Source organism: Clytia hemisphaerica, unplaced genomic scaffold, assembly GCF_902728285.1.
Source record: "Clytia hemisphaerica strain Z4C2 unplaced genomic scaffold, Clytia hemisphaerica genome assembly, whole genome shotgun sequence".
NCBI lineage: Eukaryota > Metazoa > Cnidaria > Hydrozoa > Leptothecata > Clytiidae > Clytia > Clytia hemisphaerica.
In genome coordinates, this window is record NW_027103328.1 from 157 (window position 1) to 17,867 (window position 17,711).

Below are 17,711 nucleotides of genomic sequence, written 5' to 3' on the forward strand. Positions count from 1 at the left end.
TAGTTTTTCTTTTTTTCTTTCATGTTCACCAATCTGGGGGGTTTTTATGCTGCACTGCCACCCAAATATCCTAAGGGAATATAGTTGGACAGAAATCCTTATTTCTTCTCATAGACATATATATCATATATGAAAGATCATGCAACCTACTAGCTTAATTTTGAGTTTAGCAAATTCCCAAGATTGGCTGAGATTAGCGAACAATTATTTTTTCCCACTTTTAACTTTTTTCTTTTGTCGATTGCTTGCGTCATCGATGACTTAGGCATCATTTCTCAAAATGGAAACACACAGTTTTTCCCAAGCTGCCTACCTATTATTGATATTATCATGAACATATAAAAGACTGGACATCTATCTTTTATTGTCTCTTTGAAGCGAGCTTCGTTGCCGCCTGTATTTCAAAACTTCATTTCTTTGAATTATTTAGGTAAAAGGACTGAGAGCTTAACATTACTCCTAATTCACAAAATAATTATTCTCAAATTCTTTCACAAGTTTGCAATATATTTTATTAACATTTTCAACTCTGAAATGCAGAATTTCAACTGCGTGTATACTTTTGTCACTCCAATATATTTTTTTATGACTTGAAAAAAATAGTATGCCAAAGTTTAGAGTCTGTTCATAAGAACATCATAATTTGAATCCCACACTCTCTAAAATTTTTCCATACTTTTGAGTCAAAATTTAGAAAATTTGGTCGGAGTTTTGGCAAGCTGACGATGATTTTGCCTCTGTTATCTTTGTTATGATAAAGATAAAATACCTGAGAAGAGTAGAACAACAGAGACTTTTGTCAAAGTTTTGACGTTGTTAGCATGATATTCCCAAGAGGCATACCGTCAAAATCAATTGTTTCATTTTATGTTTTTAACAAGGTGGCAACAAAGCTAGCGGTTTGTTCTACAAAAAAAAAGAAGATGGATGTCCAGTTGTTTATATGGTCACGATATTATATACTATTTAATTAAAAACACTTGACTTGAAAACCTGACTTAAAATTGTGGCTTGAAATTATTACCATCATTAGGTATATAGATAATATCAATTTGAATTGAAAATAATTTCAGCACATTTGATAACATATCTTCATTAGGTATCTGAAAATTTGTCAACACTGCTCTGTTTTTTTTAGCACAAAAAAGATTATAACAATACACCCAGATACACCCAAGAATTATGATTTGGTGTTTTGTAATTGTTGCCATTTTTCAGTGTGAGTTGATTTTTATATCCATTGTTTAAAAAGAAAAACAAGAATCTAAGAGTGTAATCTTGCTTCTGTGTTTCAAAAAATAACACTGCTTAGATTGGGTATTTTCTCCAAAATAGAGATAGATAAAAATATTGATCGACACTTTTCAGTTCAGTTCAGCTGTACTTTTTTGTTCACAAAACGTCAAACTATACAAACTGACTTTTTAAAAATGTGAATACTTTGATTTTCTTATTCTATCTATTTCTTGTGATTTTTTTTCTGTTTACAGTTATGAATGGTATTGATACACTTTGGCAGATAATAGAACCAGAAAAACAACTAGACTTAGGACCTTATGATTCGATATCGGTTTACAATGGAACGACTTTTATTATCTCTGGAAAACCTTGCAAAACAGGCAAATCTTTAGCACTTACAATATTAAAGATCGAGCAAAATATATTCATTCACTTTGATGATGTATCAACTAACCCAAAACCAATAAATATTGGTAAGTTAAAAAAAACAACAACATTATATTATTATAAATACTCCCTTTTTACTATTTACTGTTTTGCTGCATAAAATTCTACTGGGTGTCCAAGAATACTCTCCCCTTCAACTTCAAGTTTAAGATAAGCCAGCAGTACTTTTTAACTTTAACAATGAAATGTATGATGCACAGTTTTGTTTCCAAGGAACTTGATGAATTATCATGACTGTAGTTGAATAAATTAAGTGTAGTGACTAAAATGAAATTGAATTAGACAGGACACTTGAGTGGTGACACAGGACATACTGAGGTATATATCCCTTTAAGACATGAAACATCTCATTCATTCTCTATAATGTTCACCATTGGGCCTTAATCCCTGATCTTTATTGGCCTAAATTACAGCGTTTTATTCTAGCGATGAAATTATTGCAAAATCTGTCTACCATCATTTATTATAGACAATGGCTTTGGAGTTGTCATGACAATTAACCAACGTACCGATCATTCAGATCATCTTTATCGTATAAATGTAAGTTAAACAAAAAGAAAATCTCTTATATTACAGAAATACTACTTATCCTTTATATATTTCGTTACGAATATATATTTCGTGTTTTTGTGTTTTTGTAAGAAAAGAAAATTATTGGATTTTCCTCTCATTTTACAGTGAGACCTCATGGGCTTTAGAATGGCTATGTAAAGATGCTTCTTGAATGTGTGTTTTTTCTAAATAATGAAATTTTATTGGAATACTTTTGTTACTGGGGGAAGCACATGATATCTATTAGCAGACGCATGTATTGTCCTTCCCAGGATTCATCAGCGCAACTTGGGTAAGCAAGCATGGACTGCTGTTGTCGTCAGAAGGCTCAATAAACTGAGTGATAATCGCCTGTGTTGAGCGGAGTAGCAGAGCTTGCTCCTTGACAAAGTCTGAGTGCTCAAAGAACCAAATTTCTAAGCACAGAGGCCATCATCTCCCTTGTTTACAACCATTCCCAATAATGATAAGGTCCTCAATGGCTTTACTAAATCATATTTTTAACCATGTTGCTCAGCATTCAGAATGAAGAATAACATAGCAAAAAGAAAGACATGTATTCATTACTTCCTTTTATTTTGACAGATAAAGCCAGTGGTGTTGAACACTACAACCCATCAGGTCATCGACTACCTACCTGGAAGTCTGTTAGAAGTTCACTGGATGATGGATAAAGCTAAGTGTAAAAGGCATATTGCATCCTCTTCAGGTTCGTGTAAGAAATAGCCATTGTCTAAGTTGGAATTTTTGGAAACACAGATGAAACTTTGCAAATTATAGTTTTTCTTGTGCTACAATACTTTTGATTTGTCTGGCTCTAATTTTCAAATAATGTATGGTATGGAGGGAATCAAAAGTTTGATAATTATTTTTTTGTGTTTTGAGGCTGAACCTGGAGTAGCAAGCTCTGATCTTTGCTTTTACCACAAGTACCAGGTGACATGAAATACCAGTCAATCCAAAAGTACTTGCTTAGAGCTTGGGTTTTAAGAAACGAGATAAACTTGAAATAAAACCTTAAGTTATAAGCCGGGCTATCTTCTTTTTTGACTATTAAATTTCCAAGCTCTTCAAGATATTTCTCCAGCCTCAAGATGCTGAAAACTGCCCAAAGCTTGTGTGGGTCACCCAATGAACACATATACATATCCTCGAATAACCAAAATTTTGAACACTGAAAACATTTCATTCAAAGTTGCTTTGGTTCTTTCAATTTTAGATGACCTTAGAAATGATCCAGGGTTTATAAAAGCAGATCAGTGCACCAAATCTATGAGACATGGTGATTTCTCTACAATGTGCTACAAAAAGTCTGAAGCTTTGTATATGACCGTGCTGAATATATGTGACATTCCTTACAGTGTTAAAGTCATCTCTATGCTGGACTCAAAAGAAGCCTCAATACATACCTTTACTTCTGAGAAGTTTGATGAAGACTTGCAAATCACACGTAAGAACTAAGATTATCATGTTTGACTTGTTATGTATCAATTTTCAATAAAATTGATTTTTGAAGCTGGAACTATTTAAAAATCGCCGGAACATTGAATTTCTCGAGCTGTACTTTATATTTTTATGAAATTTTGCACACTGATGCAAAATGACAATACCTAAAATGTGACGGAGCCCGATTTTCGAAAAATATTTTTTCCCGGCCGAAAATGCCAGAAATATGCCGGAAAACCGTTTTTTTTTACATTTTCTCAAATTTTCATCTTTAGCTTTTTCTGATTTTTTGCAGAAAGATGCGTATTTGCAATGCTCAAAACATGGCCGAGTTCGATTTTTGAGAAAAAAATTTTTCCGGTTGAAAATGCCGGAAATCGCCGTCTTTGCAGATTTTCATTATATGTTTTCCTTGTATTTCTATGTTCTTCACACAAAAACATTATTGATAACAATGCTCACCATCAAGCATGATTCAATTGTCAATAAAACTGATTTTTGCGACCAGAACTTTTTATTAATTTTTCCCTACAACCCTTCCCTCTCCCCCCATCAATAATCAATGATGAATTTATTGCGTTATGCATTTTCGCTAAACGATATATTTTCTGACTGATTTTTTTCTCCTCTCATTGCTATCTAACTTTCATCATCAGGTAGGTCCATTCAGCATCTAGCTTGTTCTTATTGTATCTGTTATAAAATAACAGGAACCTAGTGATTTATCCTGTATATGTTATGAAGTTAAAGAGGATTCTAAATAACCTAATCATTTTGAGCACTGGAAGTTGAGATTGGTATTCATCAAATAAATTAAACTCAATCATTGATCTCTTTGTCTTTCTTCTAGACGGATTGCTTGGCAGTCATTGTGGGCTACGCGTCACACAATTCCACAGTCACATGAAAAACCATGAAAAGCAACACATTCAAGTTCAACATGTTTGTAAGAGTATTCACGCAGGAAGAAATTATACCGTCATTGATGATTCTTATTTCACCATCTATGGCATGCTTTGCCCATTGTGTAAGTGAAATACTTTTTATCCAAATTATACTATACACTATCAATAGAACATCAAATGAAAGTGGTCTAGAATAAGAAAGAACATGAAGCAAGAATTTCTATCTAAGAAACAACCTCTTTGGGGAGGTCCTTATTATGAATCGAAAGGGGTCACAGAATAGAGCCACGAGGAACACGAGCAAAGAAATTTTGTTCCTTTCTGTCTATTAAGAGGCTCTCAGGAAGAAAATTTCTGATGAATGAAATAAAACAACAGAATGCACCTTGAGGTTTTATTTTGAGAATCAAACCATTGTATCAAACCCTGTCATAGGCCTCGATAATTAATATCAGGAAAGACTCTACAGCTATCTACACGCTTGTCTCCCGAATAGACGGGGGGGGGGGGTCCGAATAAGCAGGGGGTAGGAAAATTTTCTAAATTCTAATAAGCGGGGGGCGGGGATGGAATAAGAGGGAGGAGGGGTAATTTGAAGACAGAATTTTTTTTAACTGATATCAATTTCAACAACAAAAAAGAAACTTTAGCAAATGAACACGTAAAAATAAGAAACAATATTAGCACAAAAGAAAATTTCAACAAATTTAAGGTCTATCTACACTGTAATGAAATATTAAATTATTCGGAATTTAATTAACAGGTGGGTCTTAATAAGAGCGGGGGGGGGGTTGGAATTTTTTTCTCTTAACAATTAGCGGGGGGAGACGTCTCTTCGGGAGACAAGAGTAGGGTTGAATCAACATCAAAACCCTCCGGATATCGTGCGTGCGACAGGTGGAATTATTTTTGTTATAGCTAAATGGATAGTGTCAAAACTCAAGTTTGTTTGATAGAGAAAATAATTTAAGTCCACTTCCTACAAATGATTAAGATCTAACTATGGTGTTCTAGCCACTCCTACACATTGGGTTTTATTCATGGCGTTCTAAATTCATTTTGCGACGCTTTACTTTTATTATAATTAGATTTGCAGCCACGCACAATGCATTTTCTACCCATTTTTTCGGTGTTGTTTTTCTTGCACGACGTCAAAAATGGGTGTGAACATTTTTTTAAACAAATTGACGTCAACACTGCAATGACATCATTAATTAGGTCCACAAGATTTTGACGTCAAAGCACGCTTGCTAGGCCTTGAATTTAGAACGCCATGGTTTTATTGGAAAAGGATATCGCTTTAGGGTCTAATCTCCACTTCTTGGTTTCCTTTACTAGCTGACTGCAAAACACTTAACGCAACAAACAGACGTATTTGTAAACAAAAAATGTTCAACGAAAAAGGAAAAATGTCAGAAGCTGTCATCACCACTAAACTTGAAGTTTGCGAAAAAACAAAAATACGAGCCAAAGTTGACATGTCAGTTGAAGGGTATCCAAAGAATTTTTCCAAAATGATGGAAGCTATGGTTGATTTATTTGATAATTCGAAAAGGGAGAGTCTACATTTAGGTGGTACACATCCTTCTCTCCATCTTGGAAATGGTTTCATGCAGATTGATGGTGGTGAAGTGTCACTGTATGTCAGCGCCGATCATCATGATAATTCACATAAATTTCATGTGATGGTAAGTGCCAAGTAAAACCTCTCTTGTATGTTTTCAATAAGGGGACATGCAAAAAAAATATGTTCGTTGCCGAGAGGTTAAGGGGGGGGGTCGGCCGAAAATCGAGCAAAAGCGAACAGGGGGTCAAGTCTGAAAAGTGTATTTTCGCTTTTGAAGAGAGGGTTCAGCTTTTATTTTATTTGATTGTAAAAAATCTGTCTATACTGGTCACACTGAAAATGTATGCTGCTGCTATAAACCTCTTTGACAGGGGTGGCTATGAATTCAAGATATGCAATACTGCAATGACTTTAGATACTTTTATAAAATTATGGTTGAAAACTGGTCTGAAAGACATTACATTGCTGCATTGTATGAACCATTCATTCTCTTTTCAGCTCTTGCGACATTTCCCACACGTGGAAGATCGATTCCCCTTGATTCATGATGACGTAATCATAGATGAACCTGATAAACCATGCAGTGGAGTACAACCACATAAACGTACGTATATTCTTTCTGATTCTTTTCTATACATCCAGACGATCTCAATTGAACGGAATCGACGATCGAACCAATCGAACCAAATCGAATGCAATCGACCGATTGAAATTCGATTGTCGAACGCAATCGAATCTCAATCGAACGTCAAAATTCTGAGTAATATTCGATTGGTTCGATTGTTGTTCGACTGGTTCGATCGTCGATTCCGTTCGATTGAGATCGTCTGGCTTTATTCTTGCAGCTTCCCAACATCCAAGCTCTCAAATATCACAAGCCGAATGAAATTACTTTCGATTTCCCGTAGAAATTATGCGATGAACAATCCGGGGGTCAATGAATCGACGATCGAACGCAATCGAACGCAATCGAATATCAATCGAATCTGAAAATTGCGGTAATATTCGATTGAGATTCGATTGCGTTCGACAATCGAATTTCAATCGGTCGATTGCGTTCAATTTGGTTCGACTGGTTCGATCGTCGATTCCGTTCGATTGAGATCGTCTGGATATATTAATAGCGGTGCTTTGTGTGTCTGTGTGTCATCACTTTCGTTTTCGCTTTGTTTGTGTTTTAAAATTATGACTTTTAGTCTCTTGCTCCACAAATTTGTTCTATTGGATTCGCGCCATTTGCACACTTTCGATTTCGCAAGCAATGTTTTGTTCTCGATAAGTTTGTTTTGATTGACAGATCGAATAGAGCATGGCTTAGACTTTCTTAGCCTTTGTTTTGAAATTTAAGGCCCATCTACATTTAGTAATTTTAATTTCTGCCCAGCTTTGGCCGATCCTGTTTTTTCCGGTTGGTTCGAAACGCAGGAGACAGGACGCAGGAGACAGGACACAGGACGCAGGTCATACAAACTACAGACCGGAAAATTGTAACACATTCGTAACATATAATTCATAAAATGTTTCTAAAAACATTATACGCAATGGAACATTATACCATATATTTATACAAAATACGCTATTTAGAAGATTTTTAAATGACAAGCCATCAATCCCAAATATTGACAAAATGACATTTAAATTATGTAAATGATGACGCTATCACAAAATACAAGGTGTGTACATCAGTTTACAACAAAATGTTTTTTTCATGCTCAATAGGATGCTGACGGTGCAAGTAGATATAGATTTAAATATTTTGAAAACATTAAATGCTCCAAGAGAGCATTTTTAGAGATATGAAAATAGTGATGTCATTTTCATCAAAAATACGAGATAGGGAATAAAAATATTGATATATTAATAAAATACAAACCTTTGACGCTATTTTAGTCAACTTTTGTTATCATACCCAAGGTGATGCAGGAGATATAATGAGATATGATAAAGTGATTGTGAAATAGCTATTTTCCTGTCAGGGGCTGTTTAAAGATGAGAAAAATATTTTTAACACATGTATTTTGTATATAACATATTATGTAACATGCCAATGACATTGTGAAAAGATAACTGCTATTATACATGCGTGATTTATGTGTAATATATAATACAAGTATTACAGGTCCGTGTTATACACGGCACAAAATGCAAAAGCACGTGGCAAGCATGTGGATAGATTTTGACATTTAAAAAGGTTCTAGACCAATAAAATACCTTCAGAATTATATTTCTAACGATTACCAGTGTTTTTCAAACATTTTCTTTGTCTTTTACATCAATTAAAGCTGACCTGTCAGCACTGACCTGCGTCCTGTGTCCTGCCTCCTGGGTCCTGTGTCCTGCGTTTCGAACCAACCGTGTTTTTTCTTTTCTTTTGTTTGAATCGAATGTATTTAACGATCGTATTTATTAATGACATTCGAATTCTTTTCAAAACAAAACAAGTTTCTTTTATAGAAAAGAACATTTCAAATCATGTAAATCAAAACATAAAAATTAAAAAGTTTGTCGAACAATAATAGCAAAGGGCGATAAAAAGCAAGAGAAGAAATTAGTCCATCTTTTTCTTCATATAAAAACATTCAAGAGGTTGATACTGTTAAAAACTTTGTACGTCATTTTACATGTTTAATTTCGAAAAGCTATGACAAGGGTTTAAAAAAAGCAATTTAGAATTTCACTCCTCTTTACCATGACATTTTCTCAAATTGTCGAAAACTGGACGGCGTATTTAACGCGAGCGAAGCTAGAAAAAGATCTCCGGGGGAGGGTTAGAGTCAAACTTTGAAGATAGCTTTTTATTAATTTGATCATTTTTTAAGCCAGCTTCAACATCCAAAGGACTTTTAGTGCGTTCAGCTCTTCAGCTACAGCTTAACCGGCGTGCGAAGCCGGGTACCGGTTAGTATCAAATATTTGGCGAAAGGTTGTACAGTTGCTCTCGCTAATTCGAACTCGAACAGATACTATAGAAAACGGTACTATAGAAAACTTTTATAAAGGGATTCTTCTCGACGATGACTGAGAGTTAGAATTTTTTCTTCTATTTTAGGTTCAAAAACTGGTGTCCAACCATGGCTATTAATTGTGCTCGTGCTGTTCGGTATTTTACTTATCGTCGCAGTTGCCATCTTTTTAAAATGGTGGCGAAGTAGGCAGCATAATTATTCAAACGCTGATATCGGACTGCCATATCATATCGAACTTGATGACGATGATTTCACAATAGATCAATTCGACCAAGAATGAAAGAGAACGTTGTATGTGTATTGGTGTGAATATGAACGTTTGCAGAGTAAAGTAAACGGCGTTGCAAGCTATGTGTTAGCTTGAGTTGAGGGTTGATTATTGAAAGCATTTTCGGTGTTGTGTGTACTAACTTGACTCGTTGATTGGAGTTTCAATGTTTCACCCAACTATTTGTGAGCGTCGAATACGTAATACAAACTGGCATAGTATATTTTTTTACTTGGCACATACAATTAGTTTATAAGATACTTCAGCCTCAAAATTTAATCAAATTTAGATAGGTGAGAATGACTTCTGGCTGGTTCTAGAGTAATTTTCCAAGTCTATCAGCTCCTGTTATCGCGATTGTAATTTTTGTCAGTTAATGTTAGTTACTAACTTTTTTAGGCTTTTTAGTACGGGGGAGTATTGTGACTGTATCTTAGTACCTGTCTTAAGTAATTGTTAGTCTTGTATGTATTGCAAAGTCTATGGTCTGTATGGTGTAAGTATGTGTGATTGGTAATAAATTTTCTTAAAAGCAAACTACAATTTAATAACAATTTTTCAGTTATTAGAGTATTAATAAAAACGACACCATAGGAATTATTTTTTTTAAACAGCATACCATTTTTCTAGAAATTGATTATGTTATATTGAAGCTTGACTATATATATTAATTAAATAAAACATTTATTTTCTGGGTAGAAAAACTTACAAACTTATCGGATTATCAATATCAAAGTATAGAATTAGATAAAGTTTGTCTTAAAAGCCTCGTATTTTACTCAGAAAACAAATGCTGGCATGGCTTATCTGTTGATAATGTTGAGTTTAATGTAATAACTTGATCTTTTTATGTTATATGTTTGATTATGGCCTATCGAGTGAACCTTAAGATTTCCTCACATCGGGTACCTGGATCCTTTACGAACTGGCACCAACGAGTTTTGTAGTTGTTTATTGTAACTTTTTAAAAGCATAAAGTTAGATTAAAGTTAAGTTTTATTATTTTAACTTTCATAATTTTTAGAATGTTTTTGAACTTCGTAGTTTGTTGTATTTTGATATTCGTAACTTTTTTCGTCATCCATGCCTTTCTTTAAAGGATGTTCTCGAGATTTCAGTCCATCCGAATTACTTGTGAATGCCTTTTTTATTTCTAAAAATTTAAATTTTAGTTCGTTTTTTTTCATGACAAACTTAGAGCTGTTGTGGTGTTTTGTTTCATTTTGTTAGATTTTAGAATACAAAACTGTTTTCGAAAAAATCTGTTCATGAGATGAACGATTTTATCTTTTTTTTCTCTATAATTTTCAATCTCAGGCCCTATGACATGGGGGTATGAATCCCGTCGACGGTCTTCAGGCTTTCTTTGCTACCACTTGACCATTCAGCCGTAACCCGCGTGAACAGTTTTTTCTGGAAAAGCACATTATATTATTGCTTAGGATTTTGATTCGGTTTCCTATTACAAAAATATTTTGTGCTTTATCCTTGTTTGTGTTTTGTTCTTCATTTTTTCATAATATTATTTTTATGATAGGTATTTATTATCTTCTTTTTCTCATTATTATGTTCATTTCAAACAGTTCAAACAATTAGTTTGACGTTTTGTATGATAATTTTATATTGCAATAATATTTATATCACAATTTTCGATTTTTCTTTTTCTGGAAATATCTTTCTTCAAAAAATGTGTTTCTGCTATGATCTTTTTCGGCTTATTCTCCTGCATGCTGTAACCATTCGAATTTCCCAACGCCCTAAAAAAATTATGATGAAGTATCTATAATCAGAGGAATTTGACATTTAAAGCAAGAAAATCCGAAAGTTTCGATTTCGGTTTGGTTGTTCGAGCAAGTAACTTTTTTAATAAGAAGAGAGGCAATAAAAAAGAAAAAAAAGGAAAGAAAACAAAACAAAAAAAAAACGAAAAATGGATGAATGGTAACATATAAATGCTAAGAATAAAATATTGGAACCAAAATATTCTATGCTAAACTAAGACTTCTGACACTTACAGCACTTAGTTTGTCGTAAAAAAGAAACTATGTGCTGTATGTGCAGGGCAATGGTCGAATTTTCGTTCGTTGGCATGGTCGGTCCATTGAGTTTAAAGCCCAAAGGGCTAGAGTAGAATCTCTAACCTTTCTCGGGAAAGAAAAAGTGAAGCCTTTTCTTGGAAGCGATATCAGATTTACATCCCCATATCAAAACTAATTTGGGGATGCATGCAGCCTAGAATCACCTCCCCTTTCGCCTTTCCCCGAAGAATCATTCTTCCTTTTAAGCTCTTTTTTCGTGCTGCGCATTATTCCGCACTTGGTTGGAATCAATAAAATCTCAGCAAATTTAACTATTTGCATAAGGTCCAACTTTGTTCGTCCACTTGCATCTCCCATCATGGCGGCCGGACAGAAGAAGGGAAAAGTTGGTCTTACCCAAGAGCAAATCATCACAAAATTCAATCAAATGCGACAAGAACAGCGAATTGTTATTAATAAAATTAGTGAATTAGAAGCTGAAGTTAGTGAACACAGGTACAGTAATTGTCATTTTTGCTTTAAACCTTTTTCAAGTCGTAACACATCTTAAGCCGGCCATGCGACAAGTTTTTTTTACGACCCACAGGCACAGCATGGTTAGGAAACAATATCATACTCCTGGATGCAAGTGAAATTTTTTCAATCTGCAGACATAGACAGCGGTTCGTTTATTATCACTTAGGGTTAGGGTTGGAGCTCGAGAGTTACAAAGGCTGATATGAAGGCCTTATTTAGAGGCATTCGTACCCCTCCATCTAGTCTGGAGATCCATACTCTCTATTCAAACTTACACCACATAAGCAAAAATCCCATCAGAAACTACTCATTGAGAGTATGGTATTTTTGACCCAGTTTGAATTTGTTTACATTTGCTTTGAATTTCGTGCCAAAAAAGCCGTTGATAAGGTTGGCCAATCAGGTTCACGCACTTCCAATCAAAACAATAATATCGCGTGATTTCAACAATTGTTTGACAGCCAATAGAATTCTGCGACCAGATTTGGCATCTACAAAAATACCCGGCTACTCTGTTATTTCTATATTTTTATTCGTTTTAACTAAATGCTATACTCTGAAATCACACGAACAGAGTAGACGGGTCTCCCAGCTACCCTCCATCCTGAGACTTAACTTCCAGGCAGGCGGTGTCAACCGAACCCTATCGAACCGATTTTCGTTATCGAACCATCTAACTTTATCGAATCATCGAACTTTATCGAACAAAATCGAACGATAGCTGTTCGATTACCGAACCCGATGGAACAGCTATCGAACTTTACGAAAATTTCTTGATAAGTTCAATTTAGTTTGATGAGTGTTCCTTGTTGGATGAAGTTTGATTGATGTTAAATGATGTGGTTCGATGGAAGTTCGATGTGGTTCGATGATTGTGTTGGATTGATTCTACTTTTCTTTACCTTTCAGAAAATTACAAGGTTGTTTAATCAAAACACAGGCACCGTGTATGCTTCACATTATTGCTCTGCTCATTTGAAATAATACCGTGAGTGGTCCTAAATCCGACAGCCCTGCCTAAATCCGACCCCCCAAATAACTGTTATGAAAAAAAATTCTATGTTTACAAACATTCCCTCTCCAATTTGAACAATAAACTATTGCAAGAACTCTTGAAACAAAACATCTAACAAGATAGCTGTAATGTCAAGATCTGAAGATGTCAATTAATGAGATCAAAAACGTGTGAGTTGTAAAAATAATTACCACTATTATTCTGAATCCGTTGTTCCTGTATAGCCTTAACAATTCGGACAATTTTGTATAAAAGCAATTATAGACCTTTTTTCAAAGAGGACGTCCTGTTGAATAATTATGTAGTCCAGCCATAAAAGCAATGATAGAGCCATGCATAATTACTATATCATGCATATTGTAATAATTATGCATGGTTTTATCATTGTTTTTCTGCTGGACTACATAATTATTCAACAGGGTGACCTCTTTGAAAAAAGGTCTATTGTTATTTGGTTCAATTGGTTCAGTGTATCAAATTTCTCAGTTTAGTTCACACAGTTTTTATTTTAGTTTGTATCTTTGAAAGACCCCATCGGATTTAGGCAGGGCTGTCGGATTTAGGACCACTCACGGTAGAGATGACACTTTCTTTAAGAAAGTAATACAAATTCATATCTTTTTTTTTACAAATGAACGACCAAAGAGCTTGTAAAAGCTCCAGCTTGTAAAAGCTCCAGCTTGTCCCATCATGTGCGTTTGGTTTGGGAACGCGAAACGCGAACACAAACTACCAATGTCTAAACTTTTCAATATATCTCCAGAACTAATAGATCTACTAGCCTCTACTAATTAAAGTAAATGAGATAAGAAAAGATAAAACCTTAAAATCAACCAGAATTTACAACCTTTTGTCCAAAGCAAAAGACGTGCTTTTCTTGCCGCCATCTTGTTTTCAAATGAGAATTCTAGAGAATTCCATTCGTTTCCAGCTCCCGCGGTCTTTTTCATCCAATCAGATCGCGCGATTTCACTTTCGCTTTCTCTAGTCCAATAAGACTGCCAGATTTGAGTCATGTGACATCTCTATTAAAAAACCCGCGCGAAATACAGGGGTCACAAAATAGAAATACAGGGGGTCACACTACTGGCTACAGGAACTGAAAGCAAGCAATTAAGGCCAATATTTTTGGTTTTTCTGAAGGACAAAAGGTATAGGAAGCTTTACTGAAAGAGGAAATCTTATTTAAAAGATATGGACAAAAAAAGGCACTTTTTTGGGTGATAATTAATATTTTACTTAGAAACTTTAATTCTCTACCCCCGTCTCACCCCCCTGATATGAGCAAGGGAACCATGTTGGCCACCCCTACTGAAAATTTCAGATCAAAACAAACAAGGAATTAATTCCTGTAACTCGAAGAAAATTGGAAAAAGCTGGTTTTTGACTGTTTCTGATCCTAAAGTGCTATTTTTTGGTAAAAGCTATGCAATTTATGTTTGGATTTCTAGAAAGCTTACCCATTCATTGTCAATATATTTTTTATTTGAAAGTAATCTCTTCATGGAATAAAAAGATATAGTCAAATCTTGTAGGGTTATTTTTCAAAAATTTTTTGCCAAATTCGATTTTCGCATTTCGCCATTTTACCCTACGCAAACGCACGTGAGATATTAGCCTGGGAATCCATGCTATGATTTCTTCTTTGATAAACTGATGGCGAAATGTATAGCATGGTACGGGCTGAGAGTTTGAATTTCTCAGATCCTAATAACGGTTGAAAACATAGCCAATCAAATTTTGTTATTCTTAAATGGTCACACTTTCTTAGAGAAAGCGCAAGTTTCGAAATTTGGTTTTTATTTTAGTAAGTGAGGACAGCGCTAAATTCGAATATCCCACTGTAAAAAATGTGAGTCCAATATTGGACTCACAGCTCAAACCCGTCTTGTGTACATCAAATTATAAAAAAACACACGACGGGTCTCCTGTCTAGTGAGATATAGGATGGCCCGCAAGAATGGCCCGTGGGCGGCCGCCAATACGCCCTCGGAATATAAATAAAAAATTTGGTGTTGCTGCAATGATGGTCGAAATATGTTGAGATTTTAGTGTATTTTAACCTTTTTCAGAATTTACAGTTCGGGCAAGAATTGCTATTTTAGCAACTTTCTTTCATTGAATATTTCAATTTTGGAGGGGTTCGGTGGCTTCTAGTCTATATTCCAAGCCTTATTGGAGCAAATTTGAGCTTTTAAATCCTGAGATGCTAAGGTCTTAATTTTCATGAATCAGGTATGTGTACCACAAAACCCACAGGTACCTCAAAACCAACAATTTCATTTCAGGAGTTCTAGAAAACTCTAAACTGTTTTTATCAGCATAACTTTTTAAGATTATGTTGGCATAATAGTTTCTTTATTATTTAAAACAAAATTAAGCATTATTGATTGGGTGAAAGTTTTTTATGAAGATTTAACGCTAGAAATCTAGCTTCAAAATTTTTGATTTTTTTCAAAAAATGGTCAGATAAGGCACTTGCTATTGGCTAACCTATCAATCTTTCGTTTTCTATTACCTCTAGGCATAACACAAATATAGGAAAAAAGTCTTAAGTGCTGTAAGCAATGTGTTTACTTTAATTGCTCTAAAAAAACTCACTTTTTATTTGTGGGTTTTGAGGTACATATGAGAAAAATTGCGAGTTTTAGAATTTCTTGATGTTGAACACAAAAATATTTATCTATTTCTCAAACATACTTCTGGAATACAATTTTGTGAAACATTTTCAAGAAAAACTATGCAAAAATACAACAATAATGTTTAGCACATAACTCAAAAGCTTAAAAAAGTATGGATATTTATTACATCATATTTACTAAAGCTAGACGGTTTAGTCCTGATACTTTGTTGAACATATTTTCAATTAAATCATAATCTGGAATGTTCATTTTTTTCCTCGAATGGGAATGACCTTTAATGGCTCCGCTATGATGTCATTAACTGGGAAAATGCTTATATCTAGAAGATGGTCTTGGGTGTTTTCAAGAACAGTACCACTCCTAACTTTAGGCTTTAGACAGTGTAACTGAATTGAGTCAACAGCGCCATCTTCATCTTTTAAGAATCTCTTCAACAAACGACCAATATACAACCTTTTTGTTTTCTTTGTGGTGTAGATGGCCGCATACCAGTCTGTTGGCAGTGCCAGGCCTTTCCAGCAATTCTTGAGTTTTGGGATGTCGCTTTCATCATCAGTTTCATCTTCGGACATTTCGCTTCCTTCCGATTCAAATTCCCCACCTTCCTCATCTGATGACGAATCCTCCTCAAACAATCGTTTAGAGATTTAATGTTGTTTAGTTGGTAATATCATCAGTGATTTGATTCCATTAACTTTATAGCTTGCTTTGCTGCAAACTGAACGAAGAACATAGACATACTGGGAACTGCTTTAATCCCATAGCCAAGCATTTTTGTTGTAAACAGATACATTAAGTTTTTGCATTTGATGAATGTTTCTCTGATCTCCTCTCTCTTCTTCTTTTTCACTTTCCTTCTTCAGCTTCTCATCCTTGATTTTTTTACCTTGGTTGCTACATCTTTAGCCCTCATTGAACCGTATACCTGAGTCACCCTTGTAGTTGTGGTTGCTTTCTTTTCTTCATTTGGCTTAACCTTTTTTATTGTCAGAAGGCCAGGAATTTCCTCCAGTTGGATGCTTCTTTCTGCCATCTCCCTTATCAGGGACTGAGCTTGGTCAAATTTAGCCTTCCAATAATCACGAGAACCTTTTCTTTTGTCAGAAGGAGACATGATGAGTGATGAGTCTGGAGTCGATGTATATGTTGATGGAGGGATTTCTTCTTGTATACATGCTACTGCTCTGTCAAACTTTTCTTGCTGCATGAAGTTTACGCTCAATCCACTTGATGTTATTCCAACCCGCTTGGCACATGAAACTAATGTTAATGTTGTTAATCTTTATCTGCCCATTTAGGCCATATCTCTCCCAAGATAGTCATAAAAGCCTCACGATTTATGTTTTGCATGGGATTAAAAAGGGGTTCTTAAGCTTTTCGATATTCATGGTGGAGATTTAACTGTAATTGCACTGTAATTTCAACAACCTCAAATGCTTTGCAAAGTCTTCTTTTCATAGTAAATAATAGTTTCATTTGCTTCAATTAATGCCTAAATCAGTTTGATTCACTATCCAGACGATGCAAAAAAGTTTCTATCATTTGCAATAAATAACTATGTACGGATGTTTTGTAACTTTCATGAGTGCTAACAATAGTCAATGCAGTTTCCAAAATCATTCAACACAATTAGGAAAACAAGTAAGCCTTAATTTTTACATACAAAATACCTATATGAAATACAAAATCAATTGTCAAAAAGTTTCAGGTAGAAATATAACGAGGGGAGAAATAATTTGCAAAACTACCTTGTGGGTTTTGAGGTACATCTATTGTGGGTTCTGTGGTGTAATAGGTAATTCTGTTGAGACTAACTTATCAACATATGAATAGTTCTACAACAAACTTACCTAGATGTACAGGTGCAAATTTTTACCTTGATTGACCCAGTGGATTTAAAGATATTGTCAATAATATAAATGTGGGTTTTGAGGTACGTATTCAAAAAAAGCAAAAATTTTAAAAAGCAATGATATAAAAACAATCTAACATATAACATTGAAAAATATCAGGAAGAACTCTTTTCATGGGACTCTTCGCACCATCAAACAATTTACTTGATAAAGGCAGCCCAAAAAATAATTATTTAGGTCAGAAATTTAGTGTGGG

The 17,711-nt window shown here is 34.6% G+C and overlaps 1 protein-coding gene across 1 annotated transcript; it reads left to right on the forward strand.

The window, feature by feature from the left end:
• Positions 1-1,138: 1,138 nt before the first annotated feature.
• LOC136815489 (uncharacterized) lies at positions 1,139-11,270 on the forward strand (the record flags this gene model as incomplete). The annotated part of the gene is given in 9 exon segments (XM_067071938.1): positions 1,139-1,219; positions 1,491-1,712; positions 2,156-2,226; positions 2,824-2,947; positions 3,458-3,688; positions 4,535-4,711; positions 5,928-6,277; positions 6,655-6,760; positions 9,206-11,270. Coding segments are annotated over 9 exon segments (1,515 nt in total). The 3' UTR covers positions 9,403-11,270.
• Between the last annotated feature and the right edge of the window lie 6,441 nt (positions 11,271-17,711).